Raw genomic sequence first — 21,171 nt, forward strand, 5'->3', positions numbered from 1 at the left:
AGTGCCCTACAGAGTAGACCAACTTCTGCTCTCTGGGAATGCTGTCAAGTTGGTACCAGAGAATGCAGGATGAAAACTTTTTGTTTCCTTGAGCTAGCTGACAGGTGAGTGAAGGGAACGGCTTCTGATGTCAGGTTACCTCATTAGACTCACATGGCTGTACAGCAGGCTTCGTCCTTATATGCATAAACTTGTGGGGGTGCAAACAGAGGGGTAATCCTCTGTGGTTTTTCAAATGAAAACAACCTAGAGAAAGTAGCAAATGTTCCCACCTCCCTGTCATCTACTTCCAAATAAGCAAACAGTATACTTAGGGATACTACTCCTAATATACACCCTTGGGATGACAGGCTAGTAATTTATCTGTACTCTGAGGAATATCATCCACTCCTTACCCGGGTTCTTAATCCAAGGTAAGGCTTTACTCCTTGTCTTCCTTCCTCAAGGGTCCTTTCGGAGGGAGCCAGCCAACCTCCAAGTGAATTACTTAGATTTCTGAAAACGCAAATGACTTACCTTACTATGTGCAAGGCTATATCAGCCAATTTTGTTTAGGTTTATATCGAAGGCTAACTCAAGACACAAGTACTGTTCCTTAGTTTCCTCAGAGGAGGCCTTTCAAACAGTGACCCTGCAATCTCTGCACTGTCCTGATATTCTCCAGATTCCAAGTTCTTTCAAAATCATGATGACAAAAGTTCACGGATCTCAAGTCCAGAGGCTCTCTCGGCGTGCTGTGTGGGCACATGCACGTGCATGGGAACACACCTGGAGAGGGGCATCCCTGTGGCTTCACCTGTACCCTCAAAAGAGGTCGGACATTCTCCGCCCCAGTGATTTCCCAGTTCTCAGAGATGCCTCCAACTTTAAACAATACCATCAGCAACATCATACTTTATTTGCTTCATATGCCTGGGATTCTCTTACTTATGGCACTTAGGCTTCTTAAACTTACTTCAGCTGATATTCCTTGTAGCTTCAAATCACCATTTAAGTTGCACCAAATCCCTATAAAATCTGCTCTACATCAAAGACCAGTACAGTCGGGGGCCACACCCAACTCGTTGCACACTACATCTTTATCTTCCATTGCTTTCTAATATCCCTGGAGCCCAGCTTCCGATATCAACGTACGTAAGCACATTGTGTGTCTTCACAATCCTGGCTTGCTTTTTGAAATGTCATCTGTTTGCCCTCTCCATTTGCCATTGGTCTTTAACATGTCTTCCAAGTTTCCTGAGACAGATTTTTCACTTTTCTAAAGGAGGCCTTTTTAGCACTAATAAAACTTTCATACTTGTCTGCTTAATCACGCCAGCTTTACTGTCCCCTTTTTACTTTTTGTTTTTGGCTCAGAGGTATATGAACCATCTGTGCCTCTAAAACAGTTTGCTTAAATAGCCTCCAGGCAGATTTTATGGTTTTTAAGTTTTTTACTTTAACCTTCAGCCTGCTGTTAGCCATTTTCATCACAGTTTTAAAATCAGCCTCTTTTGGAAATGACTATCACTATTTGTGGTTTTCAGGAGCTACTGGAACTGGAAAGGGGGCTGCCAACTCCAGATGAACCAGAGGTCTCTGGTCCACAGTCACCTGAGACAGGTGCAGGTTAGCCTTGACACAGGACAGCTCCTCCACTCAGCATTCTGAAGAGCAATGCAGACATCTGTCATTTAGAATACCCATATCCACATCACCCAGGTAGGACAGAGGAAGATAAAATCTGAATTGCTTACCTATCTATTTATTTGTCACTACATTTCTACAGAGTTTTCATCATGATCCTAGGCACTAAAGCCAGATCCCAGGCTGAAACAAAGAACACAAAGAAAGGGAAGAGAATCCATTCCCTCCCACCATGCCATTGTGCCACCAGACTCTCCCTCTGCGGTTGTGCCAACAGACATGCTGTGCTATTTCCATTTGATCACAGTTGTCTGGTCTGGGGACCTAAGTGTCAATAAGTTTTTCTCTGTTATGGAATTCATCATTGCCAAACTTCCTCTTGCATTCATGGTAACATAGCTCCCTAGTTCTCTCTCTGTACAACAAAACTGCATCTCTTCTCCACACCCAGGGGTGGGGGTGGCTGAGCATGCGCCCCTTCTCTGGCTCCTTCCATCAAAAAGTGATTTCTCCCATTTTTTTTTTCAACCACATTCATCAGAGAGTAATTACTGTGAAATATTCTCCTCTTTCAAAACAGTGCATTTTCTCCATTATTATTGTTGCTTTTCTAACACATTTGATAATTAAAAACACTTAAGCTTTTATAGTCCTTCTTATTTTATTATTATTTATTTGCGAAGTGCTCCTACGTTCAGGAGCTATAAGCCACCTGTACTCTGAAGTGAACCAGTATGATGGGCTAACACCATAGCCCAGGAAGTCCAGTGAAAAGTCAAGGAGGCAGAGGCCAGCAGGCAAGCAAGGAATCCCCAAGGGCTGGAAGAATGAACGAATTTACAAACAAATAGATAAATGGGGTTATGGTTTGAGGGAACATTTTATTTGTTCAATGTTTTTCTCGTTTGTAGGAAATGCTCCATTACCCCACAAAGAACTTGAAATTAACAAAGAAGGAACAAATTCATGCCAGCATTGAAAATTATGATGCTGTGTCCTCAGTTCAGTATAGTCCCCCTTCCCTCTTTCCCTACTCAACACCTCTTCATCTTCAGACTTCAATTCTATCTCCACTTCCTCAGGGAAACTTCTAGATCTCCTGATTAGTCAAATCCCTCTGTGGCACTGTACCCACACTATAATAGAACCTGACATAATTTCCACTTCATATTGGATTATTTCAGTAAATGTCTGCCCGCCCCCCACCCCTAGTAAGCTTCATGAGAGCAGGGACCAGGATTTTGTTGGCCACTGTACCTCCAATGTCTTTCACAATGCCTGGCATGTAGTAGCTGCTCAATAGATATTTGTTGAGTAAATAAGTAAAAAAATAAGACTGTGGAAGTTGCAACTTTCAAGACCTCTTACTCTTTTGGCCACTTGAAATTGATGCATTCAGTTTCAGAGTAAATCACAATTCCCCTGTCCCTTCTGTTTAGCAGACATGGTTTTCAGCTGCAGAGAAAGTAGCTTTCAATGTGTGAGTAGGTGAGATCTTGACAGATAACAGTAGCTTCTTCCCATCACACATCTAGTCCAAAGCATCTGCTTCCCCATGTCCAATGTAGTCTTTGGCCAACCTCTTCCAGACAAGTTACACTAATGAACTTCGGATGTACTGGGCTATCTTTTCTAACTATAACATGTTCCTCTTCACAAATGGGAATTTCTAACAGCTAACCATGATCCCTTTGTTTCAGTTCTGTAAATTTCATGTTCTAGAGTCCAAACAGTAGTGCGAGGCTGCTCTTTAGCCCTGGTGTTAGAGCCAATATTCTAAAATCATATTTTTCAAAATAAGTGATACTGCACAGAAGAGGCAATTCATCTAAGCTCCTTATGATGAATGTTAATCACATTTTTAATCTTTCAATCCACACTTGGATTCTAGATTACTTTTTCTACCTGACAAGGATAGACATGACAAATTCATTTGTAAAGAATTTAACCTCATGAAATAACCTCATGGACCACCTCTTCCTCTCTAGTGGACATTTGCTAGCATCTACCTTTGGCTATCACTCTGATCCTCTCCCTCTTTAAATAGTTCCCAGATTTTTATTCTGGAAGCTATCCTTCCCTATTGCAGCCCATGATGTTTAGAAGAAATTGAGCTCAACTTTGACATCAGAGGGAAGCCCTGATTGACTCAAGCTAATAAGAATATTCTATTGCCCTGATCATGGTCCCTCATTCAGGCATAAACATGTTATGTAAGCACAGGCAATGAGGGTGAATTTTGAGAATCTTTTTTTTACACTCTTTAGAGACATTCATTCTTTTGGATGTGAGCAAGGGAACTTGTAGCTTGATTGCAGCTAGCAGCCATCCTATGGCCTCTGGGGAGCTTATGTTGGAACATGGTAACATTCCACACAGAAAAAATACAGAGTCGGAAAGAAATGAGACCATGACAAGACAACTATGCTGCTGGATCAGCCAACACTAAGTATACACTAACCCAGGACTTTATAACTCCATCAGATGAAAGATGCCTTTTATTGTTTAAACCAGTTTAAGTTGGATATTCTGTTACTTTCATTAAAAAATGCTAGTACACCCTATAAGTAATCACCAAACTATGTCTACTGTTAAGATAACATAAATTTCAAAATAATCCTTTTACCCAAAATTGATTCCTTCAAAGTTACCATTTCCTTTTTATCATGCTATCTCTAGGCATAGAGCTTAAGAAGACCTGTGGATACCATAGGTCTTCCAGTCCAAGAGTTGGGTTCTGTGTGGAGTTCACCTTTTAACCCCCCTACTTCCTCATCAGGTTGGGGCAGACCTATCTACGCTAAGGGAAGAAAACTGCTGTGTCAGAACACTTAACCAATGGTGTCCATTTGAGGTTCCTCTTATTCCACACCTCAGCCCCTTCACCCCTGCCTCCCCGCAAAAAAGAAACATCAGATTGATTCTACACCCTTTTGCTACTGGAAATGTTTCATAACCAGTAATGAAACATGCTGTGAATAAGGTATTTTTAGTTTTCTACTACCAGACACATTCAACTTTGATGGAATCCTGTTGCCTTTCTTCCTGTCCAAATCCCCTTTGCATATGGAATCTTAAATGTATTGCTTTGTTAATAGAAGTCCAATCAACAATAAAAATCAGATCATTTTGCCCACCCTTCCAAGAGCTGCCATCACACTCAGAATGAAATCTAAATGATCATCTCTCCAGCTTTGGTAATTGGGGGCCCCCACCAACCTGATCATTCACCTCTGGGCACTCTGCCCTTCTTGCTGCTGTTTAAAACTGCAAAGCCCCTTTCTGCCTTATCAGCTCTACTTCCCCTCTTCTTCCTCCTCCAGGACCCTCTGCTACAAGCTCTTCATACAACTAGGTCTGTCACCTTCCTCTGTCCCTACCCACATGTTACCTCCTTAAGGGGAACCTCAGTGTAACACATATGAAACAGTACCCCACCACTTAGCATCCCCCCACACTGCTTTTTCTTCATACCGTTTATCACTACCTGAAATTATATCACTCATATGTTTTTTTACATCTGTTTATCCTCTTACCCCCCCCCCACTAGAATTAACTCCCTTTAAGGCAGGGACTTTTTCTCTTGTTCCACAGTATCTCTATCAAACCTCATGAAGAACATATTATAACAACTCGTCATAGCTTTTTATTTAATTTTGAAAATAATGAGTAGGTCAATAAATGACAAACTTTGGGAATTTTTTTAAAGCTTAACTAAAAGCAAACAAAAGCAGGAAAGAGGTATTACCTTTGATCAAGCTAACACCACTTGCCCTTGATTGTCAACAATGCAAATTGCTCCAACTTAGAGTCCTACAGATAATCACAGGAAGTGTCAGAGCTTTATTTATTACAAAAAGTTAGATGTGCTCACCATATTTTAAATAATTATTTAAATAATCTATCAAGACAGATTACAAGATTATTTATTGGATCAGTATAGAAATCACCCCTTTAACATGGCAAAAGGCCTGTGAAGAAAATGAACAGTCATAATACCTCAAAATTTCTCTTACCTACTGAACCCTCACAATTCATGTAGCTTTTAATGCTAATTAGCTAATCAAGAAAGTTAAATATTAAGAAATTTTAAGTTTGTGTGGATGCAAAATTTTTTACTTGTCATTAATTATACTATTTCTGTGGAAAAGCAATCTTTTCAAAGTCAAAACAGTTGTTTTTCCACAATCAAAAGTAATTAAGTACTTTTAAATACATTATAACATATTTATGAAGGAATTCTCCTGCATGTCTCCAAAGCTCTCTCACAAATCAGTACAATGTTTCCAAAGCACATTTGGAAGTAAAAAAAAATTCATATCTACTAAGTATATTCCTTCTATTTGAAGATGAATTAAGCAGAAAAATACATTAATATCTGAATTTATAATAGAGTGGTTAACCCTTAACCAGAGCAAACTAATGAGGATATTTCACCATGGAAGGATTAATCAGGGCTCGCCAATGCTGTGCAATTTGACATTTTAAGGACTTAATCATGAATGAATTTTATTCTCCTATTTACTTTTCATCATGGGGATGACTTACAAAGACATTACACATTAGAATAAATGTAATTCTTAAGCTTAATCTTGTCACTTTAAAGTAATGTTATTTTAAATAATATTCCATAGCTTAAAAACAGTCCTCACAAGGCAACACTACTAAAATTATGCCTTCTCTGGACCAAATTCAGACTTCAAACATTGAATAAGTATCAACATAGACTCAGTGAGCCTCAGAGCCTGAATTTGACTCTCTCTTAGCACTGAGACAACACGAATCCTGGGAGGTTGTGATTGCTGGCCATTGACTTCCATCCCCAGCCATTGATTATCTCTATCTTTGTTAAAGACGACAGGAGTTTCATTTAACTAGAGTGCTCAGTAAATTGCTACAAAGTCCAAGCATCTTTTATGGATTCATTAAACCATTGATCTGTCTTCCCGGGCTTGTAGAAGCACCCAACTCTGGTCCACAGCCTGTGTTTACAGAAAATGCATTAGACTGATGTTGGTCACCTCCAAAAGCAGTCTGACAGCAGAGAGTAGATTCTACTGTGTTCACAGTCACCCGAAGGGTGCATGGTAACATAGGGGGGTCTCTAATCTCAGTCTGAATTGCTGGGGTAGAAATTAAGCAGCTCTCTGAGGCAAGATTTTCTTTATTCCCAATTCATGATAATATGTACACAGAGCAAAGAGTGCAAAGAACAGAGTATCACACATGACTTGCACAGTTTACACTTTTGTTGATGTGTACAAAAGCTATTCAGAGGTACTGAAATGAAGGAAACTAAAAATAACCACAGGCATGCCTATCATTTGGATTTGCCATATGTGGCCCTCTTGGGTATACTAGGTTTGGTGACCAGACATTGCAAACATTTATGAGAGAAATTCTGGACTCAATCACTACTTAAAATATCTCAAGGCAAGCCATGTGCCCTTTATGCATGCACTTATTTAGATATATAACATTTTAGAGTGGGGTATCAGAGATTGAACTCAGGGGCACTCGACCACTAAGCCACATCCCCAGCCCTATTTTGTATTTTATTTAGAGACAGGGTCTCACTGAGTTGCTTAGCACCTTGCTTTTGCTGAGGCTGGCTTTGAACTCACGATCCTCCTGCCTCAGCCTCGCGAGTCACTGGGATTATAGGCATGCATCACTGTGCCTGGCTTGTAACATTTTTTTTTTGTAAAAAATATTTTTAGTTGTAGAAGTACACAACACCTTTATTTTATTTATTTGTTTTTATGTGGTGCTGATGATTGAACCCAATGCCTCATATGTGAGATGTAAGCGCTCTACTACTGAGCTACAACCCCAGCCCTAGATGTGTAACATTTTTAACAAAGCATTTGAATTAACAGAGCATAACTTCAATCCCAGGAAAACGCATAATCGCTTTTGCTTGGTTTGTTCGGACAGCTCACTCGGTTCTCTCAGAAGCTTCTCCTCCTCTGGTCTTTATTAATAAGGTCTCGTAACCCTTTCCTTTTTAAGTCAGGCACAAAGAGTACCTCTGTGCTGAATGTAGCTTACGATGAGGGAAGCACATCAAAACAACCATTAGATAGTCTTTAAATGTTCATTCTTCAGATAAACCCGAACGCTGTTAGTGGCAAGGTGAGAAACTTGGCAATGCAAGTGACTGGATCAATAAGGAGAATGTACATCCCCAATAAATAGTTCCCTTCCTGATCATTTGTTTACTGAACTACCTACTGCCCAAACAGACAGTTGGACTATGAACTCCAAACGCACACATTCATCACTCTGCAGCGGCAGTCACCGGAGCACAATGCTGCTGATGCAATCTGACACTGTGGTTAATGTTAAAAGGGAGCGTGCCTCTTAGATGGATTGGATAATTACCGGCAGTTCGGATGAGAAAAACTTGATTTAAGTGAATAGTGTTAGCTATCGCCAGAAGGATGGCCTGAGATTCACTGTGTCTGAAAATTAACATTCCAGCACAGACGTCAATAGCCCCGGGTATTGATCCCCAGGTGACCAGATCCGGGTCTATGAAAAAATCCCCCTCTTCCTCCTGCTCATTGAAAAGAAATGTTGGACACCAACTGAAGCTATTTAGAGTTTTGATCATCTCCTCACATTAAATCTAAAATATCCAATATTATTCAGAAATTGACATCCATTCTGATTAATAGAATTAGTTCTCTGTTTTCCCCATGATCTTCTAAAATGTAGCCCATTAAAAATCAGAAATGGTTGCTCATCCTTTCTTTCAGTACAAACCTGTTTGCCTCATTCTGTTTGTGTTCCAAGTTTCCCTTAAACTACTCTTTCTCAAGTGGTTGTCAAGTGTTTGGGGACACAGAAAGATCATGTGCCTATTTCCCCAAGCTCCTGATCCCCCTGCAGGGATGCTGAACCCCAGTCCTGGAACCCTGCTGACTTTCCTCAGAAGCCTGTGCTTACACTTTAAGTTGACCTACACCTTGCTTTCCCTTCCAGAACTTTCCTGCTCTACCCCCTCTCCCAAATGTATTTCCAAAAGCAAATGTTTCCCTCTCCTCCACCATTGCTTTTCATAGGCTTTCATTCCAAGCAACGCACCAATATTCCATTTCATATTTTAAAATAAGAGAGCACAAGAGAACTGTTGGGTTGTTGTTGTTCTCCTAAGAGATTCTTGAGGACTGCCCTATTTTCTCTGCCTGAAAGGGAACTCAGTCATTGACCTGCGACCAAAGCCCCGAGGAGGCCACTCTACACCCAAGACTGTGGGAAAGCCTACAGCACAATTTCAATAGAGCTGCAAATCCAAGGCCTTGTCCTGCAGGCCAAGGTATAGGAACACAGACCCGATAGTTCCCTGGTGCCCAAATCAAATGAGGTAAATCCACAGCAAGAACCCTGGGGTGCCCTGGGTTCACTTACTTGTGGACCAAAGATATTCACAAACAACTGGCAAAAGCAAGTCTGTAGCCTGAGCTTCAGGCAGTCAGGGGACATTAATTTAAGTAAATTTCTTAATGTCCTTATCCAAAACTTCATGAATGACAGACGTTTTGTAAAGTAAATCTTGCAGGTGTTTAAAGGAAAAAAGTAGACAGGTTAATCACTAGATTAACAGGGCAATTGTTACACGTTTCTTCTGCACTACTAGGTTCTATAATTAAGTCTGAAACCAAGAAGTCTTTCTCAGGATATGTTCGAGTTTAATAAAAAGACAAATAGCCTATGATTAAATAAAGTATAAGTCCAAATAACATAATGATAAATGATAATTAGTTATGGCTTCCTCTAAAAGAGGTCTCTTTAATAAGAGATTTCTTTGTATCCAGGGATATAGTTTGAAAGTAAAATAAGCGTTTATTATTCAATATTCTCCTCATTGAATATTTGTTATTATTGCAGTGATTGTTAGGAAATCTTAATGGCACCATCATTTCCAAATGTTATTTGTTTATATAGTCTTTGGTTTTAATGCAGCTGTGACCTCATCTCTATATATCCATGGAAGGCTCTTCCACCATGGTCTATTGGAAATAGGAACATTGTGATATTAAAGATGTATTTCTAACTATTCCTGTTTAAAATTGCGGGGAAACCAGAATTAAACCAAACTTTGATGCTCTTAGGAACTTGTTTATTACTAAATTATCAATACTATTCATCTCCAGAGAACACTATTAACAAGATTTGGACGTGGAAAGCAAAGGATCGTCCTTTAGCTTGCCTGCTTTGGACATTTTTCTTGAGTTTTGACTTCCAGTTTGATTTCTGGATATTAGTTTAGACAATAGAATATTTCCCAAGCAAAAGGAAAAAGATCAAACACAGGCTACATGGAAAATGACTACTATTTGTGGTCTTATTTGTTACTCTCCTTTTTAGAGAGATAGCAGTTACAAAGAATATTTTTAAGCATCTGCAGCACAAAGTAAAACTGGTATTTCAAATACCAGTTTGGACTAAATGTTTCTGCATCTCTTACAAACCCACTAAGGAGACTTTGCAACTTTCCGACTCCTAGATGAATCACTAGGCTAAAAATGTTCTCAAGTCCTGCTCTACTGTGGCCTCAAAAAGGGGCTAGTCCCTTGAAAAGTCTCTGGTTGTTTCAAATATTGAGATTGGCATCTCATTGTTCACCCAATGCCAGAAGACTACAGGAGGGGGTTTTTTGTTTTTGTTTAACCCAGTGACTCAAAAACTTTTGAGCTAGCAAATTAGCCTTTCGGAAATAAGTATTCTACAAAATATATTATGAATTAGCAATATACACTTCTAAGAGTCCTGAAATGTGTAAAATTGCAGTTAGATTCCTTGAGAGAATACAGCTGTGATTCACAGGCCTCTCTCCCAACAGAGTTTAGCAGAAGCAGTTTGAAAAAAGCCTATTTGTGGCATTTCAAACACCTCTTCAAATCAATATTAAATTCTGTTTAAATATATAACCTCCATGCCATAAAGGGTTAACTTGGCTTTCATCTATTCCACCTTACTTCATCATGTCAGGGTTTGTGAAAGATGGATGTGACATTTTTTTTCAACCTACTCCATTCACCACGTACAAGAGACCCAAAGAAAAAGAAAGGGTTGAGAAGCAAATGAAATTTAAAGAGCCCATTTTCAGTGGGCCTTCATTTTGAGAGTTGGGCTATTTTTGTCCTTGTTTTTAGCAGCAAAGCAATGCCTGCCTCTATAGCTGAGCACTTGTGAAGAGGAGAGCATAGGACCACAGGCACAGCTGTCCAATTTATATTCACAAATGCAGGTGTTGCTCAGACACAAAACAGAGGTCAGCTGAACACTGCTCCTAATTAGCTATCTTTTCTACTAGCATTTTTCTTTGTAAAGTTATACACGCAATTTGGGTTTAACTTAGAGACCATTTTTAGATCCCAGCATGCTATCCAGCAAGAAATGGGTTGTCATTATAAAGCATAATTTACAACATAGTTAATTTTACATGTTTTTTTAAAAAAATCTACACTATACCTAAGACAAAATTCTATTCTGCACACACATTCACTCCATTTTCCATCTACCTCTCAATATTCAAAAGAATAGAATTTAGACAGAAAAAAAAAAAAAAAACCTGTATTATAGGAATGGGAAGAATTTTTCCCTTTCTGTGAGTCCCCAATTTTAATAATGAGGACTAAAAACTTTGTTAAATGACACAAGAAGAGACATAGCTATTTGCTATTGTCTTCAGGAGGGAACACTCTGGGGCTTATTATAGCAGTTCTTAGAAATGGCAGGATGGAGACTGGTATCTAATACAATCCATTATGAAACCAAAGCCCTAAATGAAATGACCACAAAATCCTATCAGTTAACAGAAATGCAGCAGCTGTACATGTTTCTTGTAATACAATATAATATTGTAGCAGAGATAACAGTCTAAAAATTATAAAACAAAAAAATAAAAGAAGCCAGCAGGTGATGTGACAAATTTATTTCTCTATTTGAAAAAAATAAGAAGGCATAGCATGGCAGAGCTTTGAAATACAAAAATAGGAGTGAAGATTGCAGAGAAGCGTCATATTGCATAAACACTAATGGGCTACTGGAATCAGCCAGTAAAATCGCTGTCTAAATATCGAACCACTGCAATTCCCAGGTCTAACACGAGGTCCTGAGACCTACCCCAAGTAATTCCTGGTGGGAAGCGCAACTCCCACTACTGATTTCACCTACTGTAAGAACTCTAAATACTCATTCTTATCTTGACTCCAAATTATTTCAAAAACGTATGTTATGAAAGTTTAAATACAGTTTGATCTTAAGCTTCATTGTGATTCTTTTTTTTTTAAGCCTATATGTTAGATAGTATTCTGGACTGCTCTCCAAGTGGTATCAGGTGCCCTTCTTCAAAGGCTTACTAGAGAGTAAAATCACTTTGCAAAGTGTCATATGTGTCATTGGGGTTGTGAAAATACATCTTGCTTGATTTCATTCACTACAAGCAGCTCATCAAGATTCAGAACTTTAACCCTTCAGAATTATAGTAGACAAAAAGCCCTGTTCTATAGCCATCTTCTGGGATGGAATGCAAAGTATTTTGTTGTGGTAAGTAGGGCTTTGAAGAAGAAAGCTCTGGGCCCACTCCTGGGATTGTTACTCCAGCGCTCAGCATTCAAAATGGGAGCCCCAGGGTCTTGGCAATCATTTTAATCCTCCTATATTAAAACAAAACGTGTCTCCCAGGCATCGTTCTTCTCACCCTCCTCCCCAGACTCACCGGCCCCTCCTAAGGGAAAGTGAACTCGACTTTTGACCATCCCCAAAGAATTCCAGACAATTTCCTTACTTGACTCCATGTTTCAGTGAAGATTATGAGCCTAATTCTTAAAGACTGCTACTAAAATTCCACCCCGCTGAATTCTGCAGCCTAATTCTTTAGGCATTATGTTTTTGGCAGAATGAATGTGACCCAAATTTGCAGCAGATAATTTGCTGCAACAGTGCTTCCTGCAATGCAGTAAGCCCATGCTTAGCATTTCAGAATGGCAATATTAGACTTTTTAAAAATAAGAACTGTTTGCTTCAAGAACTGATTTTGATTTTGTATTATGGAAAGGAAAATTCTTAGCAAAATGTAGATAGTGTTATGAAGTAAGGAAGCTTTACAGATCAATGAAAAATAATCAAGGACTAGCAATTGACATCAATAGTTGGTGGCAAAATGCTATAGCATTTCTTTAAGGATTAAAAAATTGTTGAGAGAGAGTGTGTGTGTATGTGCATGTGTGAGTGCACGCATTTGAAAAACATGTACCCCATTTCCCGTAGATAGTGAAAAAATACTACTAGAAAAGGACACCTTCAGATTTAGGAAGTCTTTTAAAACAAAATAAAAACTATAACTATGGCTGTCCCTGTGTTTACCCACCATGCTTCTCACAAATACTTGTCTGTGTGTGCAATGTTGATTTATGTATTTATAATTTCCCCTTTTGTCAAGATTAATCAACGTTAACATAGAGTGTCAAGGAGACTTGACATTTTTCCTGACTAAAACTTGTGGGTGAGGTTTGGAAAAAGAAAACAGCAGTATTCCCATTGAGAGCAAGAATTAAACTGGGTGGACTACAGCTGTCTGGCCATGCTTCTGTGCTAGTTTCTCAGTTCTGGGAAGACGTCTCTACCACTTATCTTTCATGGACTCTAGACTGCCCTCTGCTACTGGAAAGACTGCCGATGAGGATACCAGCTGGGATCAGGGTGTCCCCATCAGATTCATTCACCCTCTCAGAATTCAAACACCAAGCCAAGAGAAACTGAAGAACAAGGGTACACGTTAGAAGGGGATTGATTCCTTAACCCAAAAAGTTGAGCATGACAGAGGAAGAGAACGGACAAAACAAATAAAAGTACAAAGGGAAAGGGGCGCAGTTTGGACTGGAGGCTACGAGGCGCATGCGCACGTGGTGGGAGGCTGCGGGGCGCCCCCCTAAGGCGGCTTACCTTGTTTCTCTTGAAGTAGGCTCGCCGGCACGCTGCAAAGCACTTCTCGCTGCAGAAGCTTTTCACCTCGCTTCCCATACTCAGGGAATAGCGCTTGATTCCCACTTTCTGGCACCAGGCACACATTATTTGTACATTTGACACATCATCTTCTATAATAAAAGTATAAGAAAAATGTTCATATCAGAAGCAAACATCCCTTCAAACTTAGACGCACCCTGAACCTGACAGCTCCTGAGGTCTGATCCCAGTTCGCAGACCTCACCATTTTCTGACAGAGTAGGATGGCCAGCTCTGGGGGTGGGAGTGAGAGAGGGGGTGCTTAGTGCTTTCTCTCTCCTCTCTCTCTCTCTCTCCCTCTCTCCTAAGTTTCCAAAAGGCATTTACTTAAAAACCAGAGCATGACTGCAGAGCCGCAAGAGTTCCTCTGACTTCTCAGCCTAGTTTCATTCTGTCTAGTTAAACAGGCACCAGGATGAAGTAATAAAGCTTGTAAAATAAATGACCCATTTCTTTGAAGGTCCTGCTTCAAGTCCACAAGACCTGCATTGGGTAAGGTAATTTGTAGAGTACTAACCTACAAATGCAATGCCCCCAGGTGAACCTTGACAATCAGGGTCCAGACTCCACAGGGCATGTTCCCCATTACTGTTAACTGACATGGGCTGTTGTTTACTCTTGAAATATAATGATTTCCAAACCATGCGTTAGTTCAAAAAAAAGGAAAGATGTGACTAGCCAGATTCTGGCAATGGAAAGGAACAAGCCTGACTCGCTGAGCAGTTTCCTACAATGCAGTCTTCTGGTACTGATGTCCTCAGGGAGATGCAGGACCGATTTAAATTCTCCTCCATGTGATATGGCTCCTAGTCCCTGGATGGAGGATGGTAATAGGTATGTCAGATCCTTCTCAGCCAGACTGGTGATCCTCCTGGCTCCTGGAGGATCAGTTACCCATGTCAAAGGGTGGCTCAGAGTGACTTTAGGTGGTAACAAAGATTTCTAAGATTTAAAATGCTGCCTTTCTTTTTCTTTGCATGAGAAGAAAACAAATTTAACTGGCACAATGAGACTATGATATCACAATCATTACTGCTTAAAATATAGACTTTTAAAAAGAGTCGATTAATAAAATATATTGAGTAAATCATAGTTCAGGTGATAAGTTATGACAAAAATTGAGATGGTGATCCTCAAACGAGACACACTGGCCTCTTTTAGGGGGAATGAAAGGAGATTTTCGAAGCCTAAGAAATATTTCCTTCCTTCTTCCTAGGAGCTTTTGCTATATCTTAAGCATTCTCTGTCCTGCCAATTGACTCTGTGTGTGTGTGTGTGTGTGTGTGTGTGTGTGTGTGTGTGTGTGAGTGTGTGTGTTTGACCACTATTGACCACAGCTCTTCTTCCTTCATGGATTTTTTTGGTTTTTGTACTAACCCAGACTCATGCTCCAGATATGAATGGTAATCACAAAATCCCCAACAAGCTCTGGTATAGTGTTGTCTGATTTCTGAATAAAATCCCCCAAAGACTAATTGCTAAGCAAGGCCTGGTCCATGAGTTGTTGACATATTCATGGTTCATAGAGTCTGTCATGCAATCATTCCATTTCCAGGGAAAAGATTTGGTTTGAGGCACTGTGGTCATCAGCCTGCAAAATTAGAAGCAAACTAATTTGTAATGCAGTGATATGGTTTTTTTCCCCTGAATATCATCACTAGAACCACATACAGCATTTTATTTACCTTAATGGAATAAATATTGTCATTTGAATGACCTTTTCTATTTCACAAATTACATATTGTGATCTATTGTTAATTACCAAATGAGACAGTGTACAAAGTGATCTTTGATGTTAGTCAAACATTTTTTATAACATAACGTCCTTTAAATGAAGTCATAATATGAAATTAAATATAAAACAATTTAATATAAATTCCAATGTAAGACAATTATTACATTTAATGACTTGTAGTCAAAGGAAACTTATTCATCTTTTATATGATTTCTTATGTGGCATCTATTTACATATAGATATTTTACATAGTATTAAAAATTAACAAAGCTATAAAATTTACCCTAGAATATAGCATAATTTTCTTAAATTAGGCTAGAAGTAGTTGTTTTGGTTTTAGTTTGTCTTCTTGAGAATGGGTCTTGGTAAATTGCAGAGGCTGAATTTGAACCTGAGATACCCCTGCTTCAGCCTCCCAAGTAGCTAGGATTACAGGCATGTGCCACTATACCTTGATTAGAAGTAGCATCTTTTAAAATAATTATCCATCACATCATTACTAAACTAACTAGTATTAATAGTTTCTACGTTCCCAGTCGATAAGATGCCTTAAAAACCTTAAATTCCTGAAAAAGAAGACAATAACAGCAGAACTCTCACAAATGATCCATTTGCAAAAAGCTTGATTCTGATGAACTCTGTAAAGAAAAAAAAATGTAAGGGGGGAAATGATTTGGTCTCACGGTTTAATGAGAAGATCCACTTCCCAGGGAGCCATTTGAAAACACGCATTAGGTTCCCAGCATTATGTCTTCCTTTAAATGGGGTGATTTGGGAAATAAAACATGAAATTCCTTCCTTAAGCACTGAATCTTTAATTATAATGGAGTAAAACCGAGATGAGAAAGGGTAGGGGACAAAGCTATAAGAAGGCCCAGGCTGGGACCTGGCCTGGAGGAAAGATGCCAGGGGCCCAAAGGCAGCTCCCAGGTCCTTCTCAGGCTTCACTCCATCATCACCAGATAGGTCCACTTGTCACTTTTTAAAGAGAGGAAAGAATACTTTTTTACAATAGACCGAACAAATAAACAACAACAACAACAAAAGTAGAATTTAAAACAGATTAGTTTTATAAATCGTTCTTGCTGCAAAGTAACAACATGAGAAGATGAGACAAAAGAATCGTGCACTCTTGTATCTGACAGGTGTGCACTTTTTAGAATGGTGGTTAGCATCTGTCTTGTTAAATAAATCAGTATTCCTCTCCTTTTTTATAAAATTTTGTTTCATCAAGGCAAACACTTTGGAAAAATTTCATCGGATTTCTCTTTTTCTATCATCAAACTTATCAATAGTTAATGATAAATGCTTTATTCCAAAAGTTCAAGAAACACTTTCAGTTATCTCAGGTACTCCAGTCTTATAAGTCATTTATGTTAATATTGGACTTAAGAAACTAAAAAAGAACTGTGATTATCTAGATTCATTTTGTCAGCCAAACCACAGCTCAGATTCTGTCACCAGATATGACACACTGTCCCATCTTGGCATGACAGCACCCCCAGAAAAATGAACTTTGCCTAACTAATCAAAGTCATAGGGATCAGTTCATTTCAACATCACTTTTTTTGCCTTAAACCTGTTAATCACAAGCATGCTTTACACCAGCAAAACAGAAGACCCCAGGAATTTAGCTTTTCTAACTGATATACTTTAAATTTTTAAAATTCTTTTTAAAAAAGGATTTTTTTTTTTTCCAAACATGATTTCCAATCTCATAGTTAGGCTAAAAGTCAGGGCCAAGAGACTTGAGATTATCTCAGTAACATTCACACTACAGATTTTTATAGCATATTATCTTACAGCTATTAGCCTGTGTATTTTTCATAATGAACAATGCAACAACAAATGCAAAATGTTTACACCATTCAATCACATTCCCAGAGTGAATGGTTTATATAACATGATAAAAATTTCATATGGTATCATATAAATATGCATCAGTCAAAATATTCATTTTTCAATTAATCATGAAAAGTCTGTACCACCTCTTTAGGATTTAATTAAGCAGAATGTTTAGGGCATTTTCTTTCTAATCTAATCTTCAAAGAGCTATGGAACATTTTTCTACTTTACATTCCAGAAGGGAAAGTTCAGATTAATTACTCTAAGATGAAATCAAAAATTATATTTATTTATTATAGTGCAGAGAAGTATGAGATCAAGCATTTCTGAAATGCCTTGCTGAAGTTGTTTCAGAAATTGCCTTATCTGGTGACTTTTAAAAATAAGGATGGTCATTGGCCAGTGAGTTTCTTGGGGCATTTGAATCATGGCTATAAACACACATACTAGCTTACTTGACCAGAGGCCAATGAAAAACAGGAGGGCCTCAATGGACCCAAAGCAATTTAACTGTAATTTTAATTGTAACATTCATGGGCGTCCCTTTGTAATTTTCATGAGGGTCCATGAGGAAAAAATTCTGAAAATATTTGCTGGTGATATTTATCTTCTCCAATAGTTCCTAGAATGCACACATTCAGATGATCATTTCAAGACTTGAAATATATTTGAGATAAGTTACAAAGCAGTCTGAGGAGACTCCTGTGTGTTCCCCACGACCTGGGCAGCAGTCTGTCAAACTACTTAACGGAGTAGCTATATTTAAGAAGGGAATAAAGAGGCTGGGACTTAGCTTAGTGGCAGAGTGCTTGCTTAGCATGCATAAGGCCCTAGATTCAAAACCCAACAACAACAACAAAAAAAGGCATGACTTAGAAGGCAGGCAAGTAACTGTGGTTAAAGTTTGCTTTCTTTGAAGTTCTTTTGCAAAGAAAGAAATTCCTATTTGAAATAATCAAATTCCAAAAACTTTAACACAGTCTAAATTAAAAGTCTCTACAGAGTCCTCTGGGAGTTTCTTCACAATTCCTATGTTTTAGAAGTGAACACAAAAGGAGACCTGGGGAAAAACTTGGACTACTGATCCAAAAATCTAAATAAATAGCTGCTGTTCAATATCAGGCACAGTGTCCCTCATCATTGGTCAACATCATGTCCTCTTAGTAACAAATCCCAACCACCAGGCAGGTACTAACACTAGCCTCACTCTGCAGGTGGGAAAGTGAATTTGGAAGCTAATTTGCTCTAGTTAACACATGAGTACATACCAAAGTCTAGATGTAGACCCAGCCATCTGACTCCACAGGCCTAGCTCTTGACCACTACATCTTGGAAACCAGACTTTTCTAAGCATGTAAGATTACATACCATCCACCAAACTTCCCTCCACAAATAGGACTAGAAACTGTCACAGAGTCTGCTACTTACAAAGAGCACTTGCTCAGTGATACTCCAGTAGACAAAATGAAATCAAAAAGGTCAAAATGTCTTTGAGGAGACAGCTGAAATGTTACTCAATCAAGGTTTGCTGATTGTTTTTTTTTTTTTTTTTTTTTTTTTTTAAGTTAAAGGTCTGCAGTGCAAGTCTCTACTTCTTTATGACTGTGAGACTGAATCTGCTGCATGTGTCCCACATGAACTTGCACCAGCAAGTGCTATTTAAACACTAACTGATAACACAGAACCAGTACTACGCAGATCTCAGGAAGCAGTTATTCTATCCACAGGCTAGCAATGCTCTTGCCAGCTATCTCTTTTTAAGGAGCAGAGAATCACAACAGGACATGGATGAGATTGACTTTCCATGTGTGGATGAAGTGGGAGACCACCTACATCTGTAATTTCAAGAGTGCCAGTAAGAACACGCTAGCTTCAAAAAATGACTCCTCCACTACTCACTGAAATTCACTTCTACCTTTGGAGGATCATTTCTTTGGCTAATGTGTCTTGTATCCCATTAAAATACAAATTTCCTGAAAGCAAGGAAGCTCAATACATGTTTATAAATAATGGCTTCTATTCTATTTTACAATGAGTGATTCTTTCTTTTCTTTTCTTTCCTTTTCTTTTTTTTGGTACTGGGGATTGAGTCCAGGGTTGCTTAACCACTGAGCCACCTCTCCATCCCCTTTGTATTTTTTTTTTTTTTTTTTTAATTTTGAGACAGCCTTGCTGAATTGCTGAGGCTGGCTTTGAACTTGCAATCCTCCTGCCTCAGCCTCCCAAGTCACTGGAATTACAGGGGTACACCACCACACCCAGCATGAGTGATTCTTTCTGAAGAATAAGTTTTCACAAGAAAAGGTGAAAACTGCTGAGGACAGGGTTCCAATGACAAGGACAGAGGGGGAGAGATGCAGAAGCTGAGGCATCTCTGGTCATTGCTTAGCTGATGTCTAGTCTTGGGCATATAGCTGGAGCACCCTGAGGGCAACCAGGGTAGACAGAAAAAAAAAAAAAAAATACTGTCTGATCACACTATAGCATAATGTCAAATATTCTCAGAGTGCCTTTTAAGTGTGACTATAAAGCACAGTATGTGGGCATAGGGAAGAACAGCATATAGACAGGGGTGGCTAGGAAAGAAATGCAACAGGCAGGTGCTTATGACAGTCTCAAGGGGATGATGATTTAAAAAAAAAAAAAAAGCAAATGAGGCAATAGATGTTCAATGCTTTGCAAGCCTAGGTTGCTACTATTTGAAAGGCAACATGATTGAGTGCAGAGTGACAGAGACCTTGTTAAACTACTAATATTGCCCATTCTAGTTAGGAGATGTGGGCAAGTGATTCAAAGGATAGGAATGTCCAGCCTAATGAAGCTGCATAGCTGAAGTGAGGACCAAATGAAAGAAAGTGTGTACTTTCTATATGTAAATAAGCCTTTTTTAGAATGAGAGACGATTAGAGCCACAAGAAAAGGGTGTCAGTGATATGCAATCTGGAGAGGCCCAATGACCAGGTACTCAGCTCTCCAATCCCCTTCCCTCCCATGGAAGACATCTGAATACAAGGAACAACCCAGTAATTGGTTAAAATTCACTAAGATTAAGAGTAAAGCCATGAGAATTAATAAAAGCCTCACTTACTGCTATTCTTTTAAAAAATTACTTAACTTGAATTAATAGTTGACAAGGTGTTGCCAAATATATCACTGCAGTGCCAGATAGTCTGTAATTAATAGATGGGAATTCTTTGTAATTATTACATTAACCATCCACACATGGGTGGATCTTCCTAAATGTCTGAGAAGTTTGCTCTTTTAAAAGTATCAGAGTAGCAGCTAAAAACGTCTGCCACCTTGGTAACAGAACTGTTGAAAATTCCCAAACAGTAGAGACTGAATTAATAAAATTTTATTGCACTTATTTCTCATAAAAGGGATAGATGCAATTAAATGATAGAGGTCCATACGACTATATGAGTCTTCGTAGTACCTAAAAATATCCCTAGTTTTCTTTTGAAAGTAGATTTGAAGTGATTTCAAGAATTTAAATAGTTTACACTCCTTTAAATAGAGTAGTACTTAACCCCGAAATAAAATCTAATCTCTATAAATAAACCAAAATTTGGTTCCAATAAGTCGAAGAAATGAGCACCCAAAATAACAGAAAAATGATAGAATTTAAAATTAATTTTTGGTTTCCTAATGGAACTCTTCTGGTTAATGTTTAATTATTTATATATGTGTTCTATGTAGATAGAGATAGGTAGAGATGGAAAGTATGTGATTCCAGAAATAATTAAACATTTACACACAGGTCCCTGTGCTAGGTAAGTGGTCAAGGATATTGGGTTGAATAGGACACAGGCCCCTTGCCTGAGAAAAGGTAGGAAAGTGGCTCATCACGGGACAGGCAAAATGCAACAAGAGAACTTCTGAGAGCTAGGGAGCTGGTGGAGAGTTGAAGACTTCTGAGTGGGATCTTGAAGGACTTGCAGGGGGAGGAA

At 38.8% G+C, this 21,171-nt stretch overlaps 1 protein-coding gene across 4 annotated transcripts in view; it reads right to left on the reverse strand.

Moving 5' to 3' along the window:
* SOBP (sine oculis binding protein homolog) overlaps positions 1-21,171 on the reverse strand; it is a 157,013-nt gene that overhangs the window by 102,425 nt on the left and 33,417 nt on the right. For 3 of the 4 annotated variants that reach the window (XM_079149032.1, XM_079149031.1, XM_079149033.1), the window contains exon 4: positions 13,582-13,733. In XM_079149032.1, coding sequence (XP_079005158.1) covers positions 13,582-13,733 — 152 coding nt within the window. Of the gene's footprint in view, positions 1-13,581; positions 13,734-15,018; positions 15,233-21,171 lie in introns of those variants that run through there. The other variant, XM_079149034.1, reaches the window with a different exon arrangement.

Source organism: Sciurus vulgaris, assembly GCF_902686455.1.
Source record: "Sciurus vulgaris genome assembly, chromosome: 7".
In the NCBI taxonomy this organism is placed as follows: Eukaryota; Metazoa; Chordata; class Mammalia; order Rodentia; family Sciuridae; genus Sciurus; species Sciurus vulgaris.